This window comes from Xenopus laevis, chromosome 7S (genome assembly GCF_017654675.1).
Source record: "Xenopus laevis strain J_2021 chromosome 7S, Xenopus_laevis_v10.1, whole genome shotgun sequence".
Lineage (NCBI taxonomy): Eukaryota > Metazoa > Chordata > Amphibia > Anura > Pipidae > Xenopus > Xenopus laevis.
The window spans coordinates 4,860,011-4,885,339 of NC_054384.1; the positions used below are offsets into that span (position 1 = coordinate 4,860,011).

Genomic DNA, 25,329 nt, shown 5'->3' on the forward strand with positions numbered 1-25,329 from the left:
GATGAAGTCCAATATCTTATCCCTTAATACCCCTTTGAAAAACTTTCCTACCACCGACGTCCGACTAACCAGCCTATAGTTTTGAGGCTTTGAGTGAACCTAATTTGTACATTGTCAAATATCTGGAGGAAGAACACTGGAAAAGCCTTGGTGCCATTGCATAAAGCTGATAATCTAAGATGATCTAAGCCGTCTCCAATTATTTTCCCTAGCTGTCTGTTGTTATCTTTTTTACTTTCTCTATTTGTTAACCTCACTAATGTGTGATTTCTCCTTGATAGTCTCACCGAAGGCAGCACAATAAAGACAAACCTTTCAAGTGCCACAATTGTCACCGAGCGTACACTGACGCATCTGCCTTGGAGGTCCACCTGTCAACACATACGGTCAAGCACGCAAAAGTCTACACGTGTTCCATCTGTAGCCGCGCATATACTTCGGTACGTATCTACTTCTTTCCCTCTACATTCCCCCTTCTCTCTCTCACTATTGTGTGTAATATCTTCTGTCTAGTGGCTGTTACTGTTCTTCGCCTTTCAATCTCCATTGCCACTTACAGTGAAACCTCAAAGTGCCCTAATTTTGTTTTCCCGCACTTAACATTTTTCATTTGTCGTCCAACCAATTTATAATGCATTTCAATGGGTGCACTTCCCTAATTTTAAAGGAAAACTATACCCCCCAAACAATGTAGGTCTCTATAAAAAGATATTGCATAAAACAGCTCATACGTAAAACCCTGCTTCATGTAAATAAACCACCCTGTGATCCTACGATTCACTGTGCACACAAACATACCAAACAAACCACACTTATTAGGTCACATGAGCCAATTAAGAAGAGAGAGTTCTGTTTTTTGCTTCAACTCTTCTTCCTGTTACAGTTAGAGCTGCAGTATTTCTGGTCAGGTGATCTCTGACGCAGCACACAGACCATCACAAAATGGTTGTTCAAGGCAAGAGATGTAAAAGGGCAATATTTATTAAAATATATATTCCAGTATGATTTGATTCTTTAATATGCCTTTTAATTTGATATAAACTATCTGTTCCTTAAATATTCATTTTGGGCTATAGTTTTCCTTTAAGTAATGTTTTCTCGGATTCTACATCAAAATTTTATCCTGATGTATTCAAAAACAGTTTTTTTCCCCTTTATGAATGTTATTTGTGAAATAAAGAGGTATAAAATACTAACCAGATTAATTGCAATGGGTCTGCCCCTTATACAGTCCTGCACCAATCACTTATTGCTTTAGGTTGTGTATGTGACTGACACAGTCTTGCACTCGCCCCCCATAGTGTAACATTAATGCTGCAACGTTTAACCCTTGTTATTAACACAGTAAATATTGTATCTCAATGTAAAACTGACTCCTTTGTTTATATCCGTTCAGTACTTGAAGAAAAAGTTACTTTAACACATTTCCCTGATTTTACAATTTTTTCTTGGTCCCCTTAAAAACGTAACATGACGGTTCTACTGTATATTTGCTCCTTTCTCCCCTAGGAGACTTATCTGATGAAGCATATGAGAAAACACAATGCTCCTGAACCCCAGCAGCAGCCTCCATCGCAAGTTTTGACTTCACAGGCACATTTCACACCAGTGTCTCAGGCCCCGACTTCTGATGGGCCTCAGTGCTCCTTTGATATGAATCCCTACAAGACTGACCATAACAGAGACTTGTGTCTGACTGTGGCCACCAGCACAATCCAAGTGGAACATCTTGCCAGCTCCTAGTTCTATGTAAGGGGACAAGTTGGCCCCTATGTTAAGAGGATAGGGGCACTTTGGACCAGACCAGGAAGAAGAGAGATAGATTGGGTTCTAGGCCAGCCTCAACTTTTGTGATGGGATGGGGGTTAAAAAGGACAACAAACACAGCCCAATGTTCTAGGAGAAGGCTGCTACTCTGAAGAAGCCTTAATTAGAGGGAAGATGGATGAAACATTAAGCTTACCCCAGCTGTAATTTGTATTGGGCTGCAGGTTGTTTCCGTTCATGGGCAGAATGAAATACGTGCCCTGTGTCACTTGTTCTACAGAACAGTTGGGGGAAACTGAGCTTGTGGAGTTGCATTTAATGCTGATTTAACATCACAGTGCAGTGGCTGTGCATCTTGGTGAGGCTGCAGTGTCGCCTCACTGAGCATGAATGTAGTAGCCAACCATTGCTTACATATAGAAGCCAACCATTGCTTACAATGCTCTGGTGAACATCTAGGATTCCCAAACTTGGCAAGGCTCCACTTCCAGTGTAACCTCACTTGGTGCCAATTGTGGGCTTCCCTGGTGTAAAATTAACACAAAGCTGCCATTGTACCTTTTCCCGGAGTGGAGGCAGTAGCCCTGTTAATGCTTCAGTTGCCTCGTGCTTTCATGTTACAGCCATGGAAGGTGTAAACCCAGCAACACACGACATTGGCAGGTTCTCGGAGCCGGACTAAAAGAAAGCAGAAAGATTTGGGCTTCACGGACTTACTATTTTATACCCTGAGAATTAAAAGGGGACCGGGAGGGGTGGGAGTAACACTTTGTATTATGTATTATTATGTTATCCTGATTTGGTTCCTATTCTTCCTCCATTGATACCCTACTTGGAAGCACACATTGCAGAAGGGTTGGGGGAGTCGTTTTAAAGACTGACGCTACAGATCTCTAGGAAGGAAGGAGTTCATGGATTTACGCTCTGCATTAAAGGTTTATATTAGATAGTTCTGCTAATCGGCCAGGCAACGAGCGTGCAGCCTGTATCCTGGATATAATTATGTATAAATATATACAGAACAAAGTGTATTGAACTGCTGTCGTCCACTTACTGCTATTGCTCATTTCCCATGTGAGAGCCAGGTACCTAATCATAGGCTTCATAGTCTGCAGTATCGCCCCACAAACTTGTAATATTTGGTTCCATATATGTACAATTCCGGAGCTTGCTCTCACCTGCTTACAGGGAAACCTTATTCAGAGTACAAAACTGGTCTCAAATGCATTTAGCACACAAGTGATCTGTATTATCATATGACTGTGCTCCCTTCCTGGTACATCTTCACTCACAGAGATGGAGCAGTTAAATGGATGGTTCACCTTTATGTTACCTTTTAGTATGTTATAGAATGGATAATTATAAGCAACTTTTCAATTGGTCTTCATTATTTATAATTTTTATATTATTTACCGCCTTCTTCTGACTTTTTACAGCTTTTAAATGGGGGTCACTGACCCCATCTAAAAAACAAATGCCCTGTAAGGCTAGAAACATATTATTGGTACTTTCTATTTCTCTTCTTTCTATCCTGTCCTCTCCTATTCATAATCCAGCCTTTTATTCAAATCAATGCATGGTTGGGTAATTTGGACCTTAGCAACCACACAGCTGACACTGCAAACTGGAGAGCTGCTAAATAAGTAAAAAAAACACAAATAATAAAAAATGAAACCCAATTGCAAATTGTCTCAGAATATCACACTCTACATCATACTATAATTTAAAGGTGAACGACCCCTTTTAAAAGTCCAGTTTGACCTCCTCCCAGCAAGTTCATTGTAAGGAATGAGAACTTACCTACACATTTCTGTTAAAAGGGTACTCGTTAGTGATTTCCTAAAATGTATAGTTTGCTGTTTTTTTTTTCCTTTTAAATAAATTTTAACCCCTTTTTTTTATATATATGAGCAATATATAGATCCTGAGCAGTCCCGGGTTTGTTTGGTTAATTAATACCGCTCTGGCTGCCTAAAGTGATTTATTGCAGAAGGAACTTAGAATATGATATCGCTACATGATGCAAATTGGCTCCCGTTACCTGTCAATGCTCTTCATCGGGTCTAGGCGGTTGTTGTGTCTGTTGTGCAAGGCTTGGCCATTAGATTGTAACTTGCAAGACTTGATGGAAGCTATGGGTCGGATTTGCCCATCCCAATAGCATGAACCCTCCCCCATGGGCCCAATATATTAAGGACATTAAAACTTTTTGTACCTAAGGTCATAGATACTCGAAGATTCAGGCAGATTTAGTCACCCGGTGCAAAAATCGCCTCTTCTTCAGGTGACTAATCTCCCTCAAAATCCTTCCCGCCTGCTAAAATCTAAATAGTCGATGTGATGCCACTCTCAGCTTTGTTTTCTAAAGTCGCCCGAAGTCGCGCCTCATGAGGCAACTTTGGAAAACGAAGCGTTCCAAGTGCCATCCTGCTGGCGATTTAGATTCTAACCGGCGAGAAGGTAGTTGGGGGAGATTAGTCGCCCAAAGAAGAGGTGATTTTTGCCCAAAGAAGAGCCATCCTCTCTGCCCTTAAGCTACCAAAAATGACTTACCCTTTAAACAAAACAGGGATTGTTTGTCCAGATACAGTATTGCAATATATTCATGCTGGCCAACTACATCAAAGTCATCACTGGTCTGGCCAGTCCTACACTCAACTTGTATCTGATTCATTAAGAATTCTATTGCTTCATTATACATTTTATAAAGGACAAAGTTTTACCTGCTGCTTTCAAGGTAAAACTCCCAAGCTTGGTTGCCCTTTTATTGGCTACCAGTGGGATCACCTGGACTATAGCTGGAAAGGGTGGCAGCTACAACATGGAGCTGTCATAAGTGCTACTTTTTGGTTTTGGCTTCCACGTAACGTCCGATATAGACTACCACCAATAGACCCAAGCCAATGTTTGGAATAAATATTTTTTCCGCTGTAAGCTGCAATGATAGGGAACTAGTCCTGCCAAATACTGGAGTGGGAGTAGCTAGTGCTAATACATGAGTAGATAAAAGGCCCCCCTAAGGGTATCTTAAAAAGATTCAATGGCAGGTCAGAGGTTACCTCTGCAGTAGGGTCCTGCAGCAGGTAGGGTACCCTGCTGGTTGTGGGTAGGATTATTGCATATGGGCTTTATCTATATTTCTTTTATTATCTATATTTTACACCTTTAAACATTTTTTTAAATGTTTTTCTGATGATATCACTTCCAGTTTGCAGTGGATGAGGCTGTTGTGGGTCCAAGTTGGCAATGCTGTGGGTCATGATTAGCAGGACCAGATTGGGTGCAGGTTTTAAAAACTGGTTCCGGGAAGGACTCTGCTCAGCAGTGACCTGCTGTAATGACACATTTGACTTGCAGGTCAGATCAGTGTTGTTGGAATTATCCAATAGAAGGCAGATGCAGGCAATCACTATTGCAGAACCCAGCTCTGATGACATGACAAAGCGTGTGATGTGATTGCATCATGGGTTGACGCCACCTTCAAAATAAAGATGCTAAAGGCATGGGTTTAATGCTGTCAGACTCCTACCTCCTACACACTGATGCTGACTTTTTCAGGTGGCGGCGCATGAGTTAAAATAGGGTCTGACTTTTGACCCTAAACCCTTTAACTGCCAAGCATGTAGCTACTACATGATAATTATATGATTGTTTTTCATTTTTAGGCACTTAGAAGCCAATATCTTTTTAGAGAAGTGGAATTACACCAAAATTGTAGCATATTTTGAAAGCTTAGTTTATCCTGAAAAAAACAATATATTGTTTTCCTGGGTAAACTTATATATATATATATATATATATATATATATATATATATATATATATGTGTGTGTATATATATATATATATATATATATATATATCATCTTGCACTTAACCCCTCCTGCTCAGTTTTGTCATAGCATTCACTCCTTCTGCCCTTGTATCTGGATCTTTGCATTGGGCATGATGCCATTGGGTTGATCTCTAGCTGGCCCCACATTTGCACCAAGGAGTTGAACACCTCTGGAAGAAGTTCCCACTCTTCTGGATCTAAATGGTGGTGGCTTAGACAATTAGCCTCCCAGTTCAGAATGCCAGGAATGTGGATTGCTGTTATCTCCTGAATGACTGACTATGAAGATTTTCATTCATCCAGGTCATGGTATATCTAGTATAGGTAAATCTAAAAACAACTGGACTTGTTGAGTAATCAATGAAGACATTTCACTACTCATCCGAGAAGCTTCTTCAGTTCAACTGACTGGTGTGGGAAGTTCTCGGCATATAAACTCTTCCACTAATTCAATCATTGATTACTCAGCAAGTCCAGTTGTTTTTAGATTTACCTATACTAGTTATCTCCTGAATGTGCATCTGTGCCCAATCCATGATCTTCTGTTTTTCCATCCATGCCACTGCTCTTCTTGTGCCTCCTTGATGGTTCAGATATATGGGTTGCATAGTCAGACTGTACTTTTAGGCACTTCGTGGGAGCCCAAATCCCCTGAGCAGATCTGTGTTTGAATCTCGTTTCCCATCTGTATAGACTTGCCTCGGTTGTGATCAAGGTCCACTGAGGCTTCTGGAGACAAACAAAATGAGGAACCGGCACACAGGAAGTAATGCAAACGGGATGAACCCCTTACGTGTTTATTGTGTCAAATGATGCTCAACGTTTCGGGGCTGGCCCCTTCGTCAGGTGTCTCCCTAGAGGACTGAGCACCAGGCTCTACAATATCAGAAGGCCAGGGGGTGTGTTCACACTTTCTCCACTGAGGCTCCTCTCAGGAGTGGCCCTGAGTAGAGACGGGCGGTCGAGAGATATCACCTGTTTGAGAGAGCTCTTCCGCCACTTGTTCAGTATGCTTTATTGCAGTGGGAAATAATACCGGGCAACGGGTATCGGGCAACCATCAGTCTCGGCCAGATGGCAACCCTAACCATAGTCAATAACTTCCTTTCCCTCAATATGAAAACAAGTTGGACACTGCCAGTGGTGTCACTAGATGTTACTGGGCCCCACAGCCAATTAATTGAAATGCTCATTAATTAGGGCCAGGGCCTCCATCAGGGGGCCCTTCTAAAGTCCAGAAGCAGCGAAATTACTCGAAGTCACAAAAACAGCTGTAATTTAAATCCTAAAGCGGCGAAATGACCTGAAGTCACGAAAACAGCCAAAATTGAAGACCTAAAGCGGCGAAACGTTCAATTCTACTGAACACCAATGTATTATTTTAATACTCTATAGGCCCCTGGCACCAATGTTTTTTTAAAAAAATATTCTCTGGGGCCCCAATTTTTTTTAACTAGTAAGGGGGGGCCTGGTGCCAATGTTTTTTTTTAAAAAACTTCTATGGGGTGTTCTAGCGCCACAGGTTTTTTAACTTATAATGGGGCCCTGACCATCAATAGCCTTTTATAACTTGTGTGTATAGGGTTGACACCTTTTCTGGAAAAAAATCCCAGCCTTCCTATATATTTATCTTTTTTTCCTATTAATAACATTGGGATCAACCATCATTTTTACTGGTCAGGCCTGTAAATAGCGGCCAGGTGCAACCCTAGTTACACGGCTGCATTATTACAATATTTGTACAGGAATATGAGGGAGCAGTTTGGCCCTGATAGTGAGCTCTGCTTATCAAACTGTTAAAATGGAAGCCATTACTTCATGTAAATGTGCGGCAGCCATGTTAGGGACTGAGTTGGATCTAAATACACATTTATTCACTTTTCACTAAAATATTACTGCGACTCTAAAGTAAAATCCACCAGAGGGCGTTGATTAACAAAACAAATCCCAGGTAAGGACACTCACATCCGCCCCAACCAATATGGCGGCGAGCTCGGGCCGCAGAACGTCTTGCGCTTCCACTACAGACCGGAAATTGGTTTGTTGTCTGTCAAGATGGCGGCGGGAATGTATTTGGAGCATTATCTGGACAGTAAGGCCTTGCGAGTGTATTTAGCTGTGCGCGGGAGGCGCGTGTCGGTAGCTGCAGGGAGGAGAGCGGCCAGTGGTTGGGGGTGTGTGTGTTTGAACAAGTCGGTGAGGGAGCGAGCGCTTTGTATGCACATTAAGGAGGGAAAGTGAGACTTGTGTGCAGCCAATAGTGAGCCACTGTATCAGTGACGTCATAGTACTGGGGTCTCTGGCCAAATAATAAGGGGGGAGGGGGAATTCTGAGTCAGTGCACAATAAATTTTAAACGGGCGAGTCACCTTTACATTAACTTTTAGTATTTTATAGAATGGCTGATACTAAACAACTTTTCCATTCAACTAATTATTTGCCTTTAACTCTTTCTAATGGGGGTCGCTGACCCCGTCTAAAAAACAATTGCCCTGTAAGGCTACAAATGTATTGTTATTGCTACTTTTTATTATTTCTATTCAGGCCTCTCCTATTCATATTCCTGTCTCTTATTCAAATCAGTGCATGGTTGCTAGGGGAATCTGGACCCTAACAACCAGATATCTGAAATTGCAAACTGGAGAGCTGCTGAATAAAAAGCTAAATAACTCAAAAACCATAAATAATAAAAAATGAAAACCAATTGTAAATGGTCTCAGAATATCACTAAATCGTATGAACCGTTAATTTAAAGGTGATCAACCGCTTTAAATTTATGTGTAAATAATTGAAAATCATTTTCATGAATTTAACACCAAAATGTGGTCCTTCTCTCCTGGATGGTTTGCCCTTTGGCAAAGTAAAGGGGTGGTTCACTCTTAAGTTCACCTTTAGTATGTTATAGAATGTCTATTTCTTAACATCTTTACAATTGGTTTTCATTTTTTCTTTTTTATAGTTTTTTATTTGCATTCTTTCCAGCTTTAAAAAAGGGGGTCACTGACCCCCATCTAAAAAACAAATGCTCTGTAAGGCTACAGATGTATTATTATTGCTTTTTTTACATTACTGATCTTTCTATTCAGGCCTCTCCTATTCATAATCCAGTCTCTTATTCAAATCAGTGCATGGTTGCTAGGGGAATTTGGAGGCTAGCAACCAGATGGCTGAAATTGCAAACTGGAGAGTTGCTAAATAACTAAATAAAACCACAAATAATGAAAACCAATTACAAATTGTCGCAGAATATCCCTCTCTACATCATACTAACAGTTGACTGAAAGGTGAACAACCCCTTTAAGCTGTACAATTCAGTACAGGTATAGGATCTGTTACCTGCAAACCTGTTATCCAGAAGGCTCTGTATTACTTGAAGACAAGCTCCCATAGACTAATTTTTTAGCAAATAATCCACATTTTTGATCGCTTGTACTTGATCCCAACTAAGATATAATTAATCCTTATTGGAAGCAAAACCAGCCTATTGGGTTTATTTAATGTTTACATGATTTTCTAGTAGACTTAAGGTATGAAGATCCATATTGCTGAAAGACCCCTTATCTGGAAAACCCTAGGTCCCAAGCATTCTGGATAACAGGTCCCATTCATGTACTATGTTTTGCACTGGGGTTTCTGTGTATTGTTTATCACAGTCTTTTTGCACCTCGTTTCGAGCCGCTAGTCTTGCGGTTCTGCATTTTTAGAGCTGTCTTGCAAAGCTTTGTGTCCCGCATAAATGTGTAGCTGGGGAATAAAGGAGATTTAGATGGGTTTAGCCACCGCTTAAGATTGACTGACTGTTCTATGTATTGGGGATTGAAAGCTTATGAAGGATGTTCAATATTTCTGCTTTAAAGGGACAGTATACACCCCTTTCAACATAAGTTGAATGAATAGGGCTTGTGCTAATCATAATTTTTGCCTGTTTTAATGACGAAATATCAGTTTTTGTTAGGGATGCACCTAATCCAGGATTCGGTTTGGGATTCGGCCTATTTCAGCAGGATTCGGATTCGGCCGAATCCTTCTGTCCAGCCGAACCGAATCCTAATTTGCATATGCAAATTAGGGGCGGAGAGGGAAATCACATGACTTTTTGTCACAAAACAAGGAAGTAAAAAACATTTTCCCCTTCCCACCCGTAATTTGCATATGCAAATTAGGATTTGGTTCGTTATTCGGGCAAATCGTTCCCAAAGAATTCGGGACTTCGGCCGAATCCAAAATAGTAGATTCGGTGCATCCCTAGTTTTTGTGTTATTTCTGGCAATAAACAAGAATATGAAGGCAGTTTTACTTTAGCACTTCCTGTCCCATCAGTTCAGAGAAACTGATGAAACTAATTACCAGTCCATTTTGAAGCCCCTGTTAATGAAATATTCAGTAACTGCTGCCTAGAGAAGGGAGCGGTTTGTTTGTTCAGAGGTCGTCTGTGAGCTCTGTTTATGGGGGGCACATGTTGAGATCAGTAGCTTGAGATAAATCCGCTCGGTCTTGTCACTGAGAGGAGATGGTTGGCTCATAGATGTTGAATAAAGCCTGCAAGTCATAAATGAGAGTTAAAGGGGTTGTTCACCTTCCAATTTTTTTAGTTCAATTGGTTTCCGATAGATCACCAGAAATAAAGACTTTTTACAATTACTTTCTTTTTTCTAATGGTCACCGTTTTTCTAATATTGAAGTGTAAAGTCAAATTTTTCACCTTCTAAAGCAGCTCTGGGAGGGGGGTCGCCGGCCCAAAAAAGGAAAGCAATTGAAAAAAAGTCTTTATTTCTGGGGAACAATCTGAAAACAACTGAAAAAGTGTTTGGAAGATGAACAACCCGTTTAAGTTGGTCAGTGAGTCCTTAGTAGCTTTACTACATTATAATACAGGAGCAAACCTCTGTATAAAATTCAGCCATTTGTTGTTGGGGTTTTTTTAAAAAAAAAAAATTATATATATATGTACTGTGCATTTGTTACAGGTATAGAGAACTTACCCTTCGAACTGCAGAGGAACTTTCAGCTGATGAGAGATCTGGACCAGAGAACAGAAGGTCAGTACCTGAACTGCTGGTTCACCTTTAAGTTCAATTTTAGTAAGTTATAGAATTGTAAATTGTAAGAAACTTTTCAATTGGTCTTCGTTGTTTATTTTTTTATAGTTTATGAATTATTTGCCTTCTTCTTCTGACACTTTCCAGCTTTCAAATGGGAGTCACTGACCCCATCTAAGAAATAAATGCTCTGTAAGGCTACACATTTATTGTTATTGCTACTTTTTATTACTCCTCTTTCTATTCAGACCCTCCCCTATTCATATTCCAGTCTCTCTCATAGGCCCGGATTTGTGGCGAGGCCACGTAGGCCTGGGCCTAGGGCGTCAAAAAATAGGGGCGGCATGCCGCCCAGCCGCATTATGGCCCCATTCAATTACACCAGCTGCGCCGGCGACACGGGAAGTGTGGGCAGGCGCTAGGACCGTGCGGCCGCCTGGTCGGACCTCGCGGCCTAGGGGCGGCCAGCAAACAAATCCGGCGCTGCTCTCTCAAATCAATGCATTGTTTCTAGGGTCATTTGGACCCTAGCAACCGGATGGCTGAAATTGCAAATTGGAGCGCTGCTGAATAAAAAGCTAAATAAGTCCAAAAACCACAAATAATAAAAAATTAAACCCAATTGCAAATTGCGAATATCCCTCTCTACATCATACTAAATGTTCATTTGAAGGTGAACAACCCCTTTAATCTGTTGCTATGTGTTTGCTTCTCACACGCTCGTTTCATATCATCATATCAGACCTGAAATGTCACATCGACCGCTTGTCCTGCCAGTACATGAGCAACGCTCGCTCCATGAATTCCGAGGAGAAGCTGCAGCTTCTGAGACAAGTGCAAGAGGCTTATGGCAAATGCAAGGAATATGGTGATGACAAAGTACAACTGGCTATGCAGACGTATGAGATGGTAAGAATGACATACAGAGAGCACGTGTTCATTAAATTAATGTTCACATATGTGCTAATGAGCAGGGCATGTCTCAGTCTATCTCCCAAATTGCACTATTACGCAGAGCAAGGTCCTTTGGATAGGAAAACGTATTCTGTTGTTTGGACTTCAAGGAGACATTCTGTGTAAAAAGTAAGAATGTACCAGTGCATTATACTTATTTAGATATAAAAGAATTGTGCTTAAAAAAGTAGTGTTTTAGGCTGATTTATTGAATATTTCTGCAAAAACTCTAATAATCCCTCCCTTCTCTTCCACTTCCTGCTCCCTGAATTCCCAGGCTGTGCAGGGGAGCCAGCGGCACTGTAGGACAGGAACCAATCAGCAGCTAGCAGGACCTGATAGGGAACTGAAGTCTGTCTGTGCTTATGTGACTGCAGGGCTGTGATTGGCTGTCCCCCTCCTACTGTGCTTCTGGCAGGGACCGTTAGGACACACCCACCCCTCCTTTGAAACACAGACAGGGACCAGAGAACATATAGGGAGCTCTAGTAAAAGGGCTATTTTTAAAGATAATATTAATTTTTAGCACCATGTAAAAGCAACACCATATAGTACTCATAAATTGCCTACAAAAGTAGGGTTTTTTCATTTATCCTATATGTCTCCTTTCAGTATGACCTTTATGCTGATGACACCCAACTCTACTTGTCTTCTCCCAATCTTTCTAATTCTGTCCTTTCCCAAGCTACAGACTGTCTCTCTGCTGTCTCCTCCTGGATGTCTCAGCACCACCTGAAACTCAAATCTTTCAAAAACAGAACTCATTATATTTCCTCCAAGATCTTCCCCTGTCCCTCAGATATATCACTCACAGTAAACAACACCACCTTTCATTCCACCACACATTCAAACACTTGCAAAATCTTGTCGTATTCAACTGCGAAACATTGCCCGAATGTGACCATATCTCAGTTCTGACTCAACCAAAACACTTATTCAGTCTCTTTTCATCTCCCGCCTTGATTACTGCAACCTACTCCTCAGAGGTATTCCAACAAGTCACCTTTCACAACCTGTTCTAAATGTGGCTACTAGACTCATTCAACTATCTCACCACTCAATATCAGCTGCCCCCATATGCATGTCCCTTCACTGGCTCCCAATCTCCTCTAGAATCAAATTCAAACTACTCAAACTGTCATTCAAGGCCCTTTACAATGAAGCCCCTCCCTATATTTCATCTTGAACTCCAAATACTCTCCTTCACGAAACCTTCAACTCGCTTCTCCCCCTATCACTTCTGCCCATTCTCATCTACAAGACTTCTCTGTGGCTTCTGCTTTACTCTGGAACTCTCTGCCTCCAGCTCTCAGACTTTCTCCCTCTTTCCAAACTTTCAAACGCTCCTTAAAAGACCCTCCTGGTTAAAGAAGCTTATTCGATGTACCTTAATCAATCAATCATTGCTGTATCATAAATTATAAATTTATTTCTAAAATCCTAATGTCTCAATTGTACCCTAACTTTTAGTTTGTAAACGCTCACATGTAGAGCCCTCTAATACTATTGTATTCTATAAACCCTTGTTTTTTATTCACCATTTATTCCCCATTTGTTATAAACTATGGTAAAGCACTGTGTATAAATAGTAATGCACCGAATTCACTATGTGGGATTTGGCCGAATCCTTGTGAAAGACTCGGCCGAATACCGATCTGGTGATATTCCCATTTAGGTCCCCACTTTACCTCTTTTTATTGCCCCTTTTCAACATAAACAAAAAATAGAAGACAACGCCTTTGCACGTGCCTAAATCAATACATTATACTGCTGCCCCTCTCCCTGCAGGTAGACAAGCACATCAGAAGGCTGGATACAGACCTTGCACGTTTTGAAGCTGATCTGAAGGAGAAACACATTGAATCAAGTGACTATGACAGTTGCTCCAGCAAAGGCAAAAAGAGTCAGTATATTTCTCTTTATGTTTCATATCTGTTTGCCTTGGCACAACTCTCGGGTCATTGAATTCCTGCTCCCATATCTTGGGACTCCCCTGACTCTTCTTATGTTTTTTTAACCACTAGATATGGTTCTTAACCCCCATAGTGCCTGTCCCCACCCTGGGATAACACTTTGATTATCCTCCCTGCAGAAGGCAGAGGACAGAAGGAAAAGAAAGCTGCAAAGGTTAAGTCCAAAGTCAAGAACTCTGATGATGAGGCGGCGAAGATCACTCAGAAGAAAATCAAACTTGTACAGACGTAAGTGGCTTGTTTGTGCTTTCAAAATGATTTTTCTCCCACGTCTAAGGGAACACAAGGACCGTGGGGTAAAGGGTCCCTCGAAGGGCGCCCGTTTTTTCGGTGTCCTTTGGAACAAGACGAAGAGGTCTTCATGTCACAAAAACCACCATTGCTCGTTGGATTAGGGAGACAGTGAGGCGGACCTACCTGGTGCAGAAGAAAGTGCCCTCCATCAAAGTTAGGGCCCATTCTAATAGAGCCCTCAGAGCTTCCTTGGCTTGCAAAAACTCCGCTTCAGCTGTGCAAGTTTGTCTGCAGAGGCAAAATATCCAAATAATCCACAATTTTTTAAATGATTTCCTCTGTAATAATAAAACAGTAACTTGTACTTGATCCCGACTAAAATATAATTAATCCTTATTGGAGGAAAAACCAGCCTATTGGGTCTTTTTAATGTTTACTTCTAGTAGACTTAAGGTATGAAGATTCTTTATCCAGAAACCTGTTATCCAGAAAGCTCCAAATAACGGAAAGGCCATCTCCCATAGACTCCATTATAATCAAATAATTCAGATTTTAAAAAAAAATCCTTTTTCTGTGTAATAATAAAACAGTCTAATGAATCCTTATTGGAAGCAAAACCAGCCTATTGGGTTTATTTAATGTTTACATGATTTTCTAGTGGACTTAAACAGGTTGTTCACCTTTGAGTTAACTGTTAGTATAATATAGAGACTGATATTCTGAGACAGTTTGCAATTGATTTTCATTTCTTATAATTTGTGGTTCTGGCTTCATTTTTTGGCTCCTGTTATTTGGCTTCATATTTGGCAGCTCTCCAGTTTGCAGTGTTTAGCAGTCTGGTTGCAAGGCTCCAAATCTCCCTAGCAACCATGCATTGATTTGAATAAGAGACTGGAATATGAATAGGAGAGGCCTGAATAGAAATAGGAGTAATAAAAAGTAGCAATAACAATAAATGTGTAGCCTTACAGAGAATTTGTTTTTAGATGAGGTCAGTGACCCCCTTTTGAAAATTGCAGAGTCCAAAGAAAAAGGCAAATAATTAAAATAAATATGAAAAATAAATAATGAAGAGCAATGGAACAGTTGCTTAGTTATAGCCATTCTATAAATAGGGTTGCCACCTGGCCGGTAAAAATGATGACTTATCCCAATGTTATTAATAGGGAAAAAAGATAAATATATAGGAAGGTCAGTGATCCCAATGTTATTAATAGGGAATAAAGATAAATATATAGGAAGGTCAGTGATCCCAATGTTATTAATAGGGAAAAAAGATAAATATATAGGAAGGTCAGTGATCCCAATGTTATTAATAAGGAATAAAGATAAATATATAGGAAGGTCAGTGATCCCAATGTTATTAATAAGGAATAAAGATAAATATAAAGGAAGGCCAGTGATCCCAATGTTATTAATAGGGAATAAAGATAAATATATAGGAAGGTCAGTGATCCCAATGTTATTAATAGGGAATAAAGATAAATATATAGGAAGGTCAGTGATCCCAATGTTATTAATAGGGAAAAAAGATAAATATATAGGAAGGTCAGTGATCCCAATGTTATTAATAAGGAATAAAGATAAATATATAGGAAGGCCAGTGATCCCAATGTTATTAATAGGGAATAAAGATAAATATATAGGAAGGTCAGTGATCCCAATGTTATGAATAGGGAATAAAGATAAATATATAGGAAGGTCAGTGATCCCAATGTTATTAATAGGGAATAAAGATAAATATATAGTAAGGTCAGTGATCCCAATGTTATTAATAGGGAATTAAGATAAATATATAGGAAGGTCAGTGATCCCAATGTTATTAATAGGGAATAAAGATAAATATATAGGAAGGTCAGTGATCCCAATGTTATTACCGTAATAGGGAATAAAGATAAATATATAGGAAGGCTGGTAATTTTTCCAGAAAAGGTGGCAACCCTATAACATACTAAAAGTTATCCTTAAGGTGAACCACCCCTTTAAAAGTTCTTTTCTTGGTTACAAACTGGCACCCATCAGGGATAGCAGGGGATAAAGGGGAGTAGGAGGGTCTTCAGCTCTGACATAACCGTGAACCCTTCAGTATTTGGGAGGAAGATAATTCTTCTTTTATGAGATAATTGGGTTAATATCTGTGGGATTTGTAAGACCCTGGCACTGTTAAAGGGGTCAAATATAACTTACCGTGTCTGCTTTGTTGCTTCTTTCTTAATCTAAGGGCCGAGTATGGGGCCCCGGCGGGAAATTTTGGGAAGGTGCACCCATCAGATGTTCTGGACATGCCTGTTGACCCCAATGAGCCCACCTACTGCCTGTGTCACCAGGTCTCCTATGGTGAGATGATCGGCTGTGACAATCCAGACGTGAGTCAGACATCATTCATAGGACTTGTGCTGGTTTCTGAATGTGTTGAAATTCTGTCAACCAAGATGTGTTACCAGGTGCTCTCTCAAACCACAAAATGTGTCCGTAGTCGGGGAAAGGTTCTAAACGTTCGCATAGTGTAAAAATTCCCAAAAGCACACCTTTATCTTAGGCCAGATAATATTGCTGCTAAGGATTGGTCTTTACTATCCATCTTAGAATAGTAACATTTCTTTAAAATCTATATAAATTACACTGCTAATATCATGATTGTGTTTATAAGAACAGCAAAATCTTTATTGATTCTATGCTCAGCTGTCTGGCTCAGTGTATTTGCTTCTGGTACAAGATGCAGGTATGAATGACATGTTTATGGAGGGTTGTGCAGTGTCATGGGTTGTCCGCAGGAGTGCTGCGCCCCACTACTTACCAGGGGCGGCAAAATGCAGCTCCTACAACTTTAAAGGATAAGTAAACCTTTAAAATAAGTGAATATAAAATTGACACGGGGGCTATTCTAAGCACTTATGCACATGTACATTCATTATTAATTTATTTTTCATTTCAAGATATTAAGGGATATATGTACTGTTAATATGAATAAATGTTGTTACAACAGCACCACCTGCTGGTCAGTTTCCCACCAGTCTGACCAGCAAGTGAAGTTGTCAGGAGAAAGAAAGAGGCTGCTCTGATGTTTTTCTGAATAGGAATTAAATTAAAAACCTTTCTCACATCATTCCTAAGCAGAAGAACATCAGAGCAGCCACTTTCTTTCTCCTGACAACTTCCTTGACTACTTGGTGGTCAGACTGGTGGGAAACTGACCAGCAGGTGGCGCTGTTGTAACAAAATTCATTCATATTAACAGTACATGTATCCCTTAATATCTTGGAATGAAAAATAAAAAAAAAATAACGAATGTACATTGCAAAAGTGCTTAGAATAGCCCCCTCATCAATTCTATACTTATTTTAAAGGTGAGTGGGCGGGGGAGGGGCAGCAGCAAGGTGCCTCAGGCAGCAGAGGGGCCAATATTACTCCTGGGTGTCCGTGAAGTTCAGACACATATATTATACTTTGAGGGACAGCTATAAAATGATGCCCCCTGTCATTACTTTAGTAGAACATTTATTGGTTTACACACTGAATACCCATTTCAATATGCATTAAAGTCCCTTAAGTGCTGGTCTTTTATATTTTTATCTGACAAACTATACCGTAACCTTGTGTAAGTAGCAGCAGGTGTGGCGCTGTCTGATATTGATTTATTATTGACTATTGATTTACTAATATTTAATAATAAGATAAATATCAACTGCATCTGTTTGTCTTTTTACTGATCCTTCTACAGTGCTCCATTGAATGGTTTCACTTTGCTTGCGTTGGACTTGCCACAAAACCTCGTGGGAAATGGTAAATATAATACTTTTATTTTGATTTGCCTACATATCCCTACTCACTTTTCATGCTCATGCCAGATCTACTATCCCTCTTACTTGCAGCTTCCATTTGTCCCATAGTTTCTCATTACTCTAGTGCAGTGATCCACAACCAGTGGCTCACCAAGTCCCCTGATGTTGCTCCCAGTGGCCTCAAAGCAGGTACTTATTTTTAGGGATGCACCAAATCCAGGATTCAGTTCGGGATTCTGCCTTTTTTCAGCAGGATTCGGAATCTTCCGAATCCCTCTGCCCAGCTGAACCCGAATCATAATTTGCATATGCAAATTAGGGACGGGTGGAAATCATGTGACTTTTTGTCACAAAACAAGGAAGTAAACAATGGTTTCCCCTTCACACCCCATATTTGCATATGCAAATTAGGATTCGGATTCTGTTCAGTATTCGGCCAAATCTTTTGCGAAGGATTCGGGGTCCGGCCGAATACAAAATAGTGGATTCGGTGCATCCCTACTTATTTTTGGATTTTTGACTTGGAGGCAAGTTTTGGAGCTGTCCTGTAGTCTGTCAGTCCACCAGGGGCTACCAAATCACCCCTATTGGGCACCCCCTAGTAACTTTTTTTCATGCTTGTGTTGCTCCCCAACTTTTTTTTCATTTAAATGTGGCTCATGAGCAAAAAAAAAAGGTTGGGGAGCCCCTGCTCTAGTGGGATAAGGGAAAACATGGTAATACTGTAAAGAGAAAGAGACACATGGGAAGATTTAGTCGACTGCCGATTAGTCGCCCTCTTCTTCAGAGAAGAAGACTAATCTCCCCGAACTGCCTCCTGCCGCCAAGAATCGAAATCGCAGACGGGATGGCACTCAGAGTGCTTCGTTTTCCGAAGTTGCCCGAAGTTTCCTCGTGAGACAACTTCAGGCGACTTCGGAAAATGAAGCGTTCCGAGTGCTAGAATGTAAATCGCCAGCAGGAGGCAGTTCGGGGAGATTAGTCCCCCTGAAGAAGAGGATATTTGTCGTCGGGGGACTAATCTCCCTGAATCTGAGCCTTTGTCTCTGCCCTAAGAGGTGGGGCTTTTGTCTCCCAAAAAGAGGACACCTACAAGACTGAACTATGGAGTGATATTTAGCGCCTTATCTCCTCCTCAAAGCTCCCCCCCCCATATAACTCAGTTTTACAAGTGTCTGTGCCTTGATTAGACTGTGATGTCTAATCAAGGCACTAATACACTCATTAGATGGTCTAATGAGGGTATAGTGCATGGCAATAGACCATCAACAATATATCTCTCTGGTCCCTCTTTTTTATTGATGGTTGTTGCTGCATTTGCCGGTTCTTTCTCATCTGCCTTCCTCCTATCGCTGAGAAATCCAGGTTCTGTGAGACTAATTAGCCCTGCAGTAAAACCCTATAACATAGAGATCTATAGAAAGGCTGATAGTTCACCTATAACACAACGTGGAAAAAAGCACTGACATAGGACTTGAGCAGGTGAAAAAAATCATTTAAAGAGATAAAGGTTTACAGTTAATCATCACCTGTGATTGTAAGTCTGAGATTGCTTCCTAAAAATAGCAGGCTTACTTCTCTGCCAATTAGTCCCCTTGGAAAGTTTCTCCCTCTACTTGTACCGCTCAGTGACAAGGAGACTCCTCTCTGCTGTATTTAGTTACTGTATGTGAGACTGGCGGGCAGCCCTGGACAGTTCAACTGTACTACTTTCTTCTTTTCCAGTACTAGGGCGTGTCCCAACACTGGGAATACTAAAGGAAATACACGGGCAGATTAAAGTTGCCAAGATCAGTCCTTTAGACCAATTCAGCAGCTTTTCTGCCCGTGTGTGGGGGCTGCCGATGGGTCCACCAGATCGATATCAGGCCACAAATTTGGCAACCTTAAAGGAGAACTAAACCCTAAAAATGAAACGGGCTAGAAATGGCATATTTTATATAGTGAACTTATTGCACAAGGCTAAAGTTTGAGCTTGTCAATAGCAGCAATGATCCAGGACTTCAAACTTGTCACAGGGGGTCACCATCTTGGAAAGTGTCTGTGACACTCACATGCTCAGTGGGCTCTGATTGGCTGTTGAGAAGCTAAGCTTAGGGCTCGTCACTAATTATCCAGCAGAAAATGAGCTTCCCTGGCTGGAATATAAGCTGATGCTACAGGTTTGCTGATTATTCAATTCTGATGCTAATTGCACTGGTTTCTGTGCTGCCATGTCGTAATTATGTGTATTAATTACTAATCAGCCTTATATTGTGACATTTCTATTCTATGTGTACTGTATATTGTGAGTGGGTCCCTAAGCTCAGTAAGTGACAGCAGCACCGAGCATGTGCAGTGAATCAGCAGAAGATGGGGAGCTACTGGGGCATCTTTGGAGACACAGATCTTTACTGCTAAAGGGCTGTGTACAGAAAACATAATGTACAACATTTCTAGCTACTTCAACTTTCCTTATCCTTTAAGTTTTATGGTATCTCTCTGTATAGGATATGAGCAAATTCCCTGCAATTACTATTTTCAGTATCCAGTGTATCAGAGGCCAAGCTTCAGTGGGAAGGACTCACCATCTCCCTCCTCTGTAATATATTCTAACCAAAGTCACTGGAGATCTAAAACATTGTACCAGGGCATCAAATGTATTTGGTTACCTTCCCATTGTTCTGTTGTTTGGCTGCTGGGGGGGGTGATATCACTCGAACTTGCAGTACAGCAGTAAAGAGTGACTGAAGTTTATCAGAGCATAAGTCACATGACTGTGGGCAGTTGGGAAACTGACAATATGTCCAACTCCATGTCAGATTTCAAAATGAAATATAAAAGAATTTGTTTGCTCTTTTGAGAAATAGATTTGAGTGCAGAATTCTGCCCTATTAACTGATGTTTCCCATGACAGTATCCCTTTAATGATGTACGCCTCTCCTCCAAATCACCTCCTGCTCCTACCTGCCAAACCTCTGTCACTTCTCACTTTTCATTTCCCCTTTAGGTTTTGCCCACGTTGTTCCCAGGAGCGGAAGAAGAAATAGGACTTGGCGCGCGGGTTCCTTTTGGGGTACGGCACGGAATACTTGGGTGGGTGTGCTCCTGTCATCCTCTGCCGTGTCTTCTAGGCCAGGAGTACTGTGTCTTCCAAGCAAAGCTCATTGCAGCTTATGTTACTGACAGTATTAGGAGCCCCCCCCCTCCCACCCACTGCCTCTTGGCTGCCCTCTCATTGTCCATGGCAGGAACCCTGTGTTAATGTCAGACCACACAGCTATTTAACTGCCTGCAGTTTATTTCATACAGTGGGGCATCTGTTACAAGTTTCCCCAATCACATCTCTTTTTTTTTTTAATATTTTTTTTTTTTTACCATCTACTTCTCACTACAAAAGGTATGGGGAATCCTCTAGATGGTGCAGGGCACTGCAGTTCAGCAACATTTGGAGTGCGACCAATTACCCATCTGTGCACTACATTTATGTTGTCATTTCTTTTATTTGCCACTTTTGCTGAATATAGTCACTCTATTAAATTGCCCCACTGTGCCAAACCCCTCGCCAAACCCCTGTTATACGCCGGCTCCTTCATACAGCTGCCTTATTTTATCATATTATACCTACCAAATATGCAACATTTATTACAAGATCATGAGTATATATGTTCTCTAAAGCAGGGGTCCCCAACCGCCAGGCCGCGGACAGTCTTGAACTGGGCCGCTGAGCCTTGGGGACAATTAATAGGGTGCACCGTATTGGACGCCAGCGCTCCAGCATAGGACGCCAGCGCTCCAGTATAGGACGCTGACCTCTCCCGACCTCCTCCCCCGGCCTTGATAAAAAATTTGGCTCTACACCGGTCCCCAGGTCAAAAAAGGTTGGGGACCACTGATCTAAAGCAGGGGTCCCCAACCGCCGGGCCGTGGCCCAGTACCGTGCCGCGTACAGTCTTGAACTGGGCGGCCGAGCCTATGGGACAATTAACGCAGTGCACCGTATTGGATGCCGGCACTCCAGAATAGGATGCCGACCCACTCCCCCAGTCCTTGCAAAAAAGTTTGGCTCTATGCATGTCCCCGGGCCAAAAAAAGTTTGGTGACCGCTGATCTAAAGTCTCACAAACACAGCAGCTAACAGAACTGATAACAAATCTGCTCAGCTAAATCAAAAAAAAAACACATTATTTCAGCTTTAGACATCTAAAGTGCAGAAATAACTGGTATGTCCATACACATTCCAATAACTGCAAATCTATCGATGTTAGTGATTGCCTCCACTAGAGCATGACTGTCCATTTCAAGGTATGGTGATGATGATGATGGTCATACAAAGATGTTTATGGAGAACAGACTGGGATCCACAGTTGGACAGCCCTGAATGGAGAAGGAAAGCTACGGAGGCATTTTATTGCCAATAGATTAGCTGCAATAGTGCAAGCTAGAATGCTATATTTATTCTGTAGAATACTTCACCATACCTGAGTAAACAGCTCTAGAAGCTCTCTGTTTGTTTAGGAAAGCAGCTGCCATATTAGCTTGTTGTGACATCACTTCCTGCCTGAGTCTCTCCCTGCTCACTCATAGCTCTGGGCTCACTCCACATACATGTGCTAACGCCCCACAGCAGCATGTCAGGGTAGAGCAGTCATTCACACGTATGCAGCTATTACTACTCTATAAAGAATGAATGCGCTTCTGGAGATACTTGTTAACCTCTCAGTAATTGGATGCATTAATTACAGTATATGGTGCTTTTTTGTGGCCAGTGCTGTTCTGAGTTCTGTGTCCAGCCTAAGATTGGATAAACCTGAGCTATAAATGCTCTTTGTGTTTCAGATTTATGAAATAAGTCCCTTCATACTTTATTTTCCCTGGATATTTGCTTTGTAATTGTCCACCCTCAACATCTTCTATAGGATTATTTCCCATTTCTCCTTAGAATGTGCTTCATTCTCACAGTTCCTCTTCACTTTGTAGCCCTAGTAATGACAATTCTCTTTGTATGTTCCTCCAATATCTGTTGGTTTCAGTTTTACACCTTATTTTAGCTTTTCTTAAATGCCCAGAACTGAACTAAAGCTCTTCCTTGGTTAGAGGCATTTCCTTGTACCTCCATCTACAGACCCTCCAGATATATGGTAAAAACAAAACTAAAGAAGAAGTAGGCTAGAAATGCTACACAGGTGCTCTAAAATTGACACAATAGAGCGATCATATTGATGCAATTCATTAAAGGAGAACTAAACCCTAACAATTAATATGGGTAGAAATGGCATATTTTATATAGTGAACTTATTGCACAAGGCTAAAGTTTCAGCTTGTCAATAGCAGCAATGATCCAGGACTTCAAACTTGTCACAGGGGGTCACCATCTTGGAAAGTGTCTGTGACACTCACATGCTCAGTGGGCTCTGATTGGCTGTTGAGAAGCTAAGCTTAGGGCTCGTCACTAATTATCCAGCAGAAAATCAGCTTCCCTGGCTGTAATATAAGCTGATGCTACAGGTTTGCTGATTATTAAATTCTGATGCTAATTGCACTGGTTTCTGTGCTGCCATGTAGTAATTATGTGTATTAATTACTAATCAGCCTTATATTGTGACATTTCTATTCTATGTGTACTGTATATTGTGAGTGGCTCCCTAAGCTCAGTAAGTGACAGCAGCACAGAGCATGTGCAGTGAATCAGCAGAAAAGAAGATGGGGAGCTACTGGGGCATCTTTGGAGACACAGATCTTTACTGCTAAAGGGCTGTGGTACAGAAGCACAAAACATCATGTACAACATTTCTACCTACTTCTTTAGTTAAGCTTTAGTTCTCCTTTAACTGGATCCAAGATAGGAGCTGGCCTGGATCATTATTGTTATAGGGCTGCTGCTGGAACAATGAGTTCAGTACATAAGAGACAGCCTTTCAAGCCATTTTGATGGTCTATGTTAGTTCTCTTTTAACCCTAGTTGTCCTGTAAGATCTTGGACCCCCACAGTTGACTTTCACTTCACACGTTCCATTGGGGCTGAATTTTAATTGCTACACAATTTTGCTGGAATTCTTAGTTGCTTTCACTGAAACACTAGGGGGCAGATTTATCAAGGTTCGAATTGAAATTAGAATTTTTAAATTAGAATTTCGAGTTTAAGTGTCATTTAGGGAATAGAACAAATTCGATTCGAGTTGAAAAAAATTTGAATTTCGAAATTTATCATGTACTGTCCCTTTAAGATTCCCCATCTAAAACCTGCCAAATTGGTGTTTTAGCCTATGGAACTCCAACATTGAATTTGGAATCGTTTTGTGGACTTTTGGAAAAAAAAAAAAAAAAATGATTTTTTTTTTTTTGATATAAAAACTCTAATTTAATTTTATTCATGTTTGCAGGTCAATCCTATGTATCCAAATTCAACATTTTTTAATTTTTTTAAAGGGATACTGTCATGGAAAAACATGTTTTTTCCAAAATGAATCAGTTAATAGTGCTGCTCCAGCAGAATTCTGCACTGAAATCCATTTCTCAAAAGAGCAAACAGATTTGTTTTATATTCAATTTTGAAATCTGACATGGGGCTAGACATATTGTCAATTTCCCAGCTGCCCCAAGTCATGTGACTTGTGCCTGCGCTTTAGGATGGAATTACTTTCTGGCAGGCTGCTATTTCTCCTACTTAATGTAACTGAATCAGTCTCAGTGGGACTTGGCTTTTACTATTGAGTGTTGTTCTTAGATCTACCAGGGAGCTGTTATCTGGTTACCTTCCCATTGTTCTGTTGTTAGGCTGCTGGGGGGGGGGTTGATATCACTCCAACTTGCAGTACAGCAGTAAATAGTGACTGAAGTTTATCAGAGCACAAGTCACATGACTTGGGACAGCTGGGAAATTGACAATATGTCTAACCCCATGTGAGATTTCAAAATTGAATATAAAACAAATCTGTTTGCTCTTTTGAGAAATGGATTTCAGTGCAGAATTCTGCTGAAGCAGCACTATTAACTGATGCGTTTTGAAAAAAAAACATGTTTTCCCATGACAGTATCCCTTTAATAAATTTGTTAGGTCGTTTTTTTTCTTTCAAATTTCGAGTTTATGGGAGTTTTTAAACTCCCATCAACTCAAAATTCGACCCTTGATAAATATGCCTCTAGAACTCTGTTCTTGACCTATCACAGGCGGTGCTAAAAAGTTTTTGTTTGGCTTCATATGTACGCAATGTTTTCTAATGGAACGGTTACAGCAGAACCTGGCCAGACGTGTGTGTGTGTGTGTGTGTGACTCTTTGTAATGAATGTGTGTTATTATCCATGTTAGGTCAGAGAATCCTTATTTATTTACCTTATTAACATCGACTACATTTTGTATGTTCCTGACAATCTGATCAATGGATCAGCTGGACTCTCCCCAACACTTCCCAGTCTCTGTACTGAACACTTCAGCATAGAATCCCTCAGCCCCATTTGTTCCAGAAATGTCAGTTATTTTGTTTTATCTTTTCCTTGTTGAAAATAAACTCGTTAAGAAAATGCACATTTTGCATCTCCTTTATTCTGTTATGGTCTGATTTGGTTTCTAAAATGAACTTTTAGGGGCAAATTTACTTAAGGTCGAATATCGAGGGTTAATTAACCCTCGATATTCGACTGTTGAAGTTAAATCCTTCGAATATCGAAGTCGAAGGATTTAGCGATATTCGATCGAACGAAAAATCGTTCGATCGAACGATTATCCTTCGAATCGTTCGATTAGAAGGATTTTAATCCATCGATCG

The 25,329-nt window shown here is 40.8% G+C and overlaps 2 protein-coding genes across 32 annotated transcripts in view; both read left to right on the top strand.

Moving 5' to 3' along the window:
* Positions 1-3,668, top strand: part of MGC78849 (uncharacterized protein) — a 30,041-nt gene extending 26,373 nt beyond the window's left edge. For 21 of the 22 annotated variants that reach the window (XM_041570456.1, XM_041570460.1, XM_041570463.1 and 18 more), the window contains 2 exons: positions 282-440; positions 1,510-3,667. In XM_041570456.1, coding sequence (XP_041426390.1) covers positions 282-440; positions 1,510-1,743 — 393 coding nt within the window. In that variant the 3' untranslated portion in view covers positions 1,744-3,667. 22 annotated transcript variants of the gene reach the window in all.
* Positions 3,669-7,561: 3,893 nt separating this feature from the next.
* ing4.S (inhibitor of growth family member 4 S homeolog) lies at positions 7,562-22,704 on the top strand. Of its 10 annotated transcripts, none has more exons than XM_041570842.1 (8): positions 7,562-7,694; positions 10,570-10,683; positions 11,384-11,550; positions 13,384-13,498; positions 13,688-13,796; positions 16,024-16,168; positions 17,524-17,585; positions 20,574-22,704. In XM_041570842.1, exons 1-8 carry the CDS (start codon positions 7,658-7,660, stop codon positions 20,611-20,613), a joined length of 789 nt encoding a protein of 262 aa, XP_041426776.1. In that variant the 5' UTR covers positions 7,562-7,657; the 3' UTR covers positions 20,614-22,704. The 10 variants fall into 10 exon arrangements, with proteins under 10 accessions (XP_041426776.1, XP_018082784.1, XP_041426779.1 ...); XM_018227295.2 differs by having other exon boundaries at positions 7,563-7,694; positions 10,570-10,641; XM_041570845.1 differs by having other exon boundaries at positions 7,655-7,776.
* The last annotated feature ends 2,625 nt before the right edge of the window (positions 22,705-25,329 follow it).

Coding starts and splice junctions, on each gene's coding strand:
- ing4.S (XM_041570842.1), top strand. CDS start 7,658: ATGGCGGCGGGAATGTATTTGGAGCATTATCTGGACA. Junction 13,797..16,023: donor AAAATCAAACTTGTACAGAC/GTAAGTGGCTTG, acceptor TCTTAATCTAAG/GGCCGAGTATGGGGCCCCGG. Junction 16,169..17,523: donor TCGGCTGTGACAATCCAGAC/GTGAGTCAGACA, acceptor ATCCTTCTACAG/TGCTCCATTGAATGGTTTCA.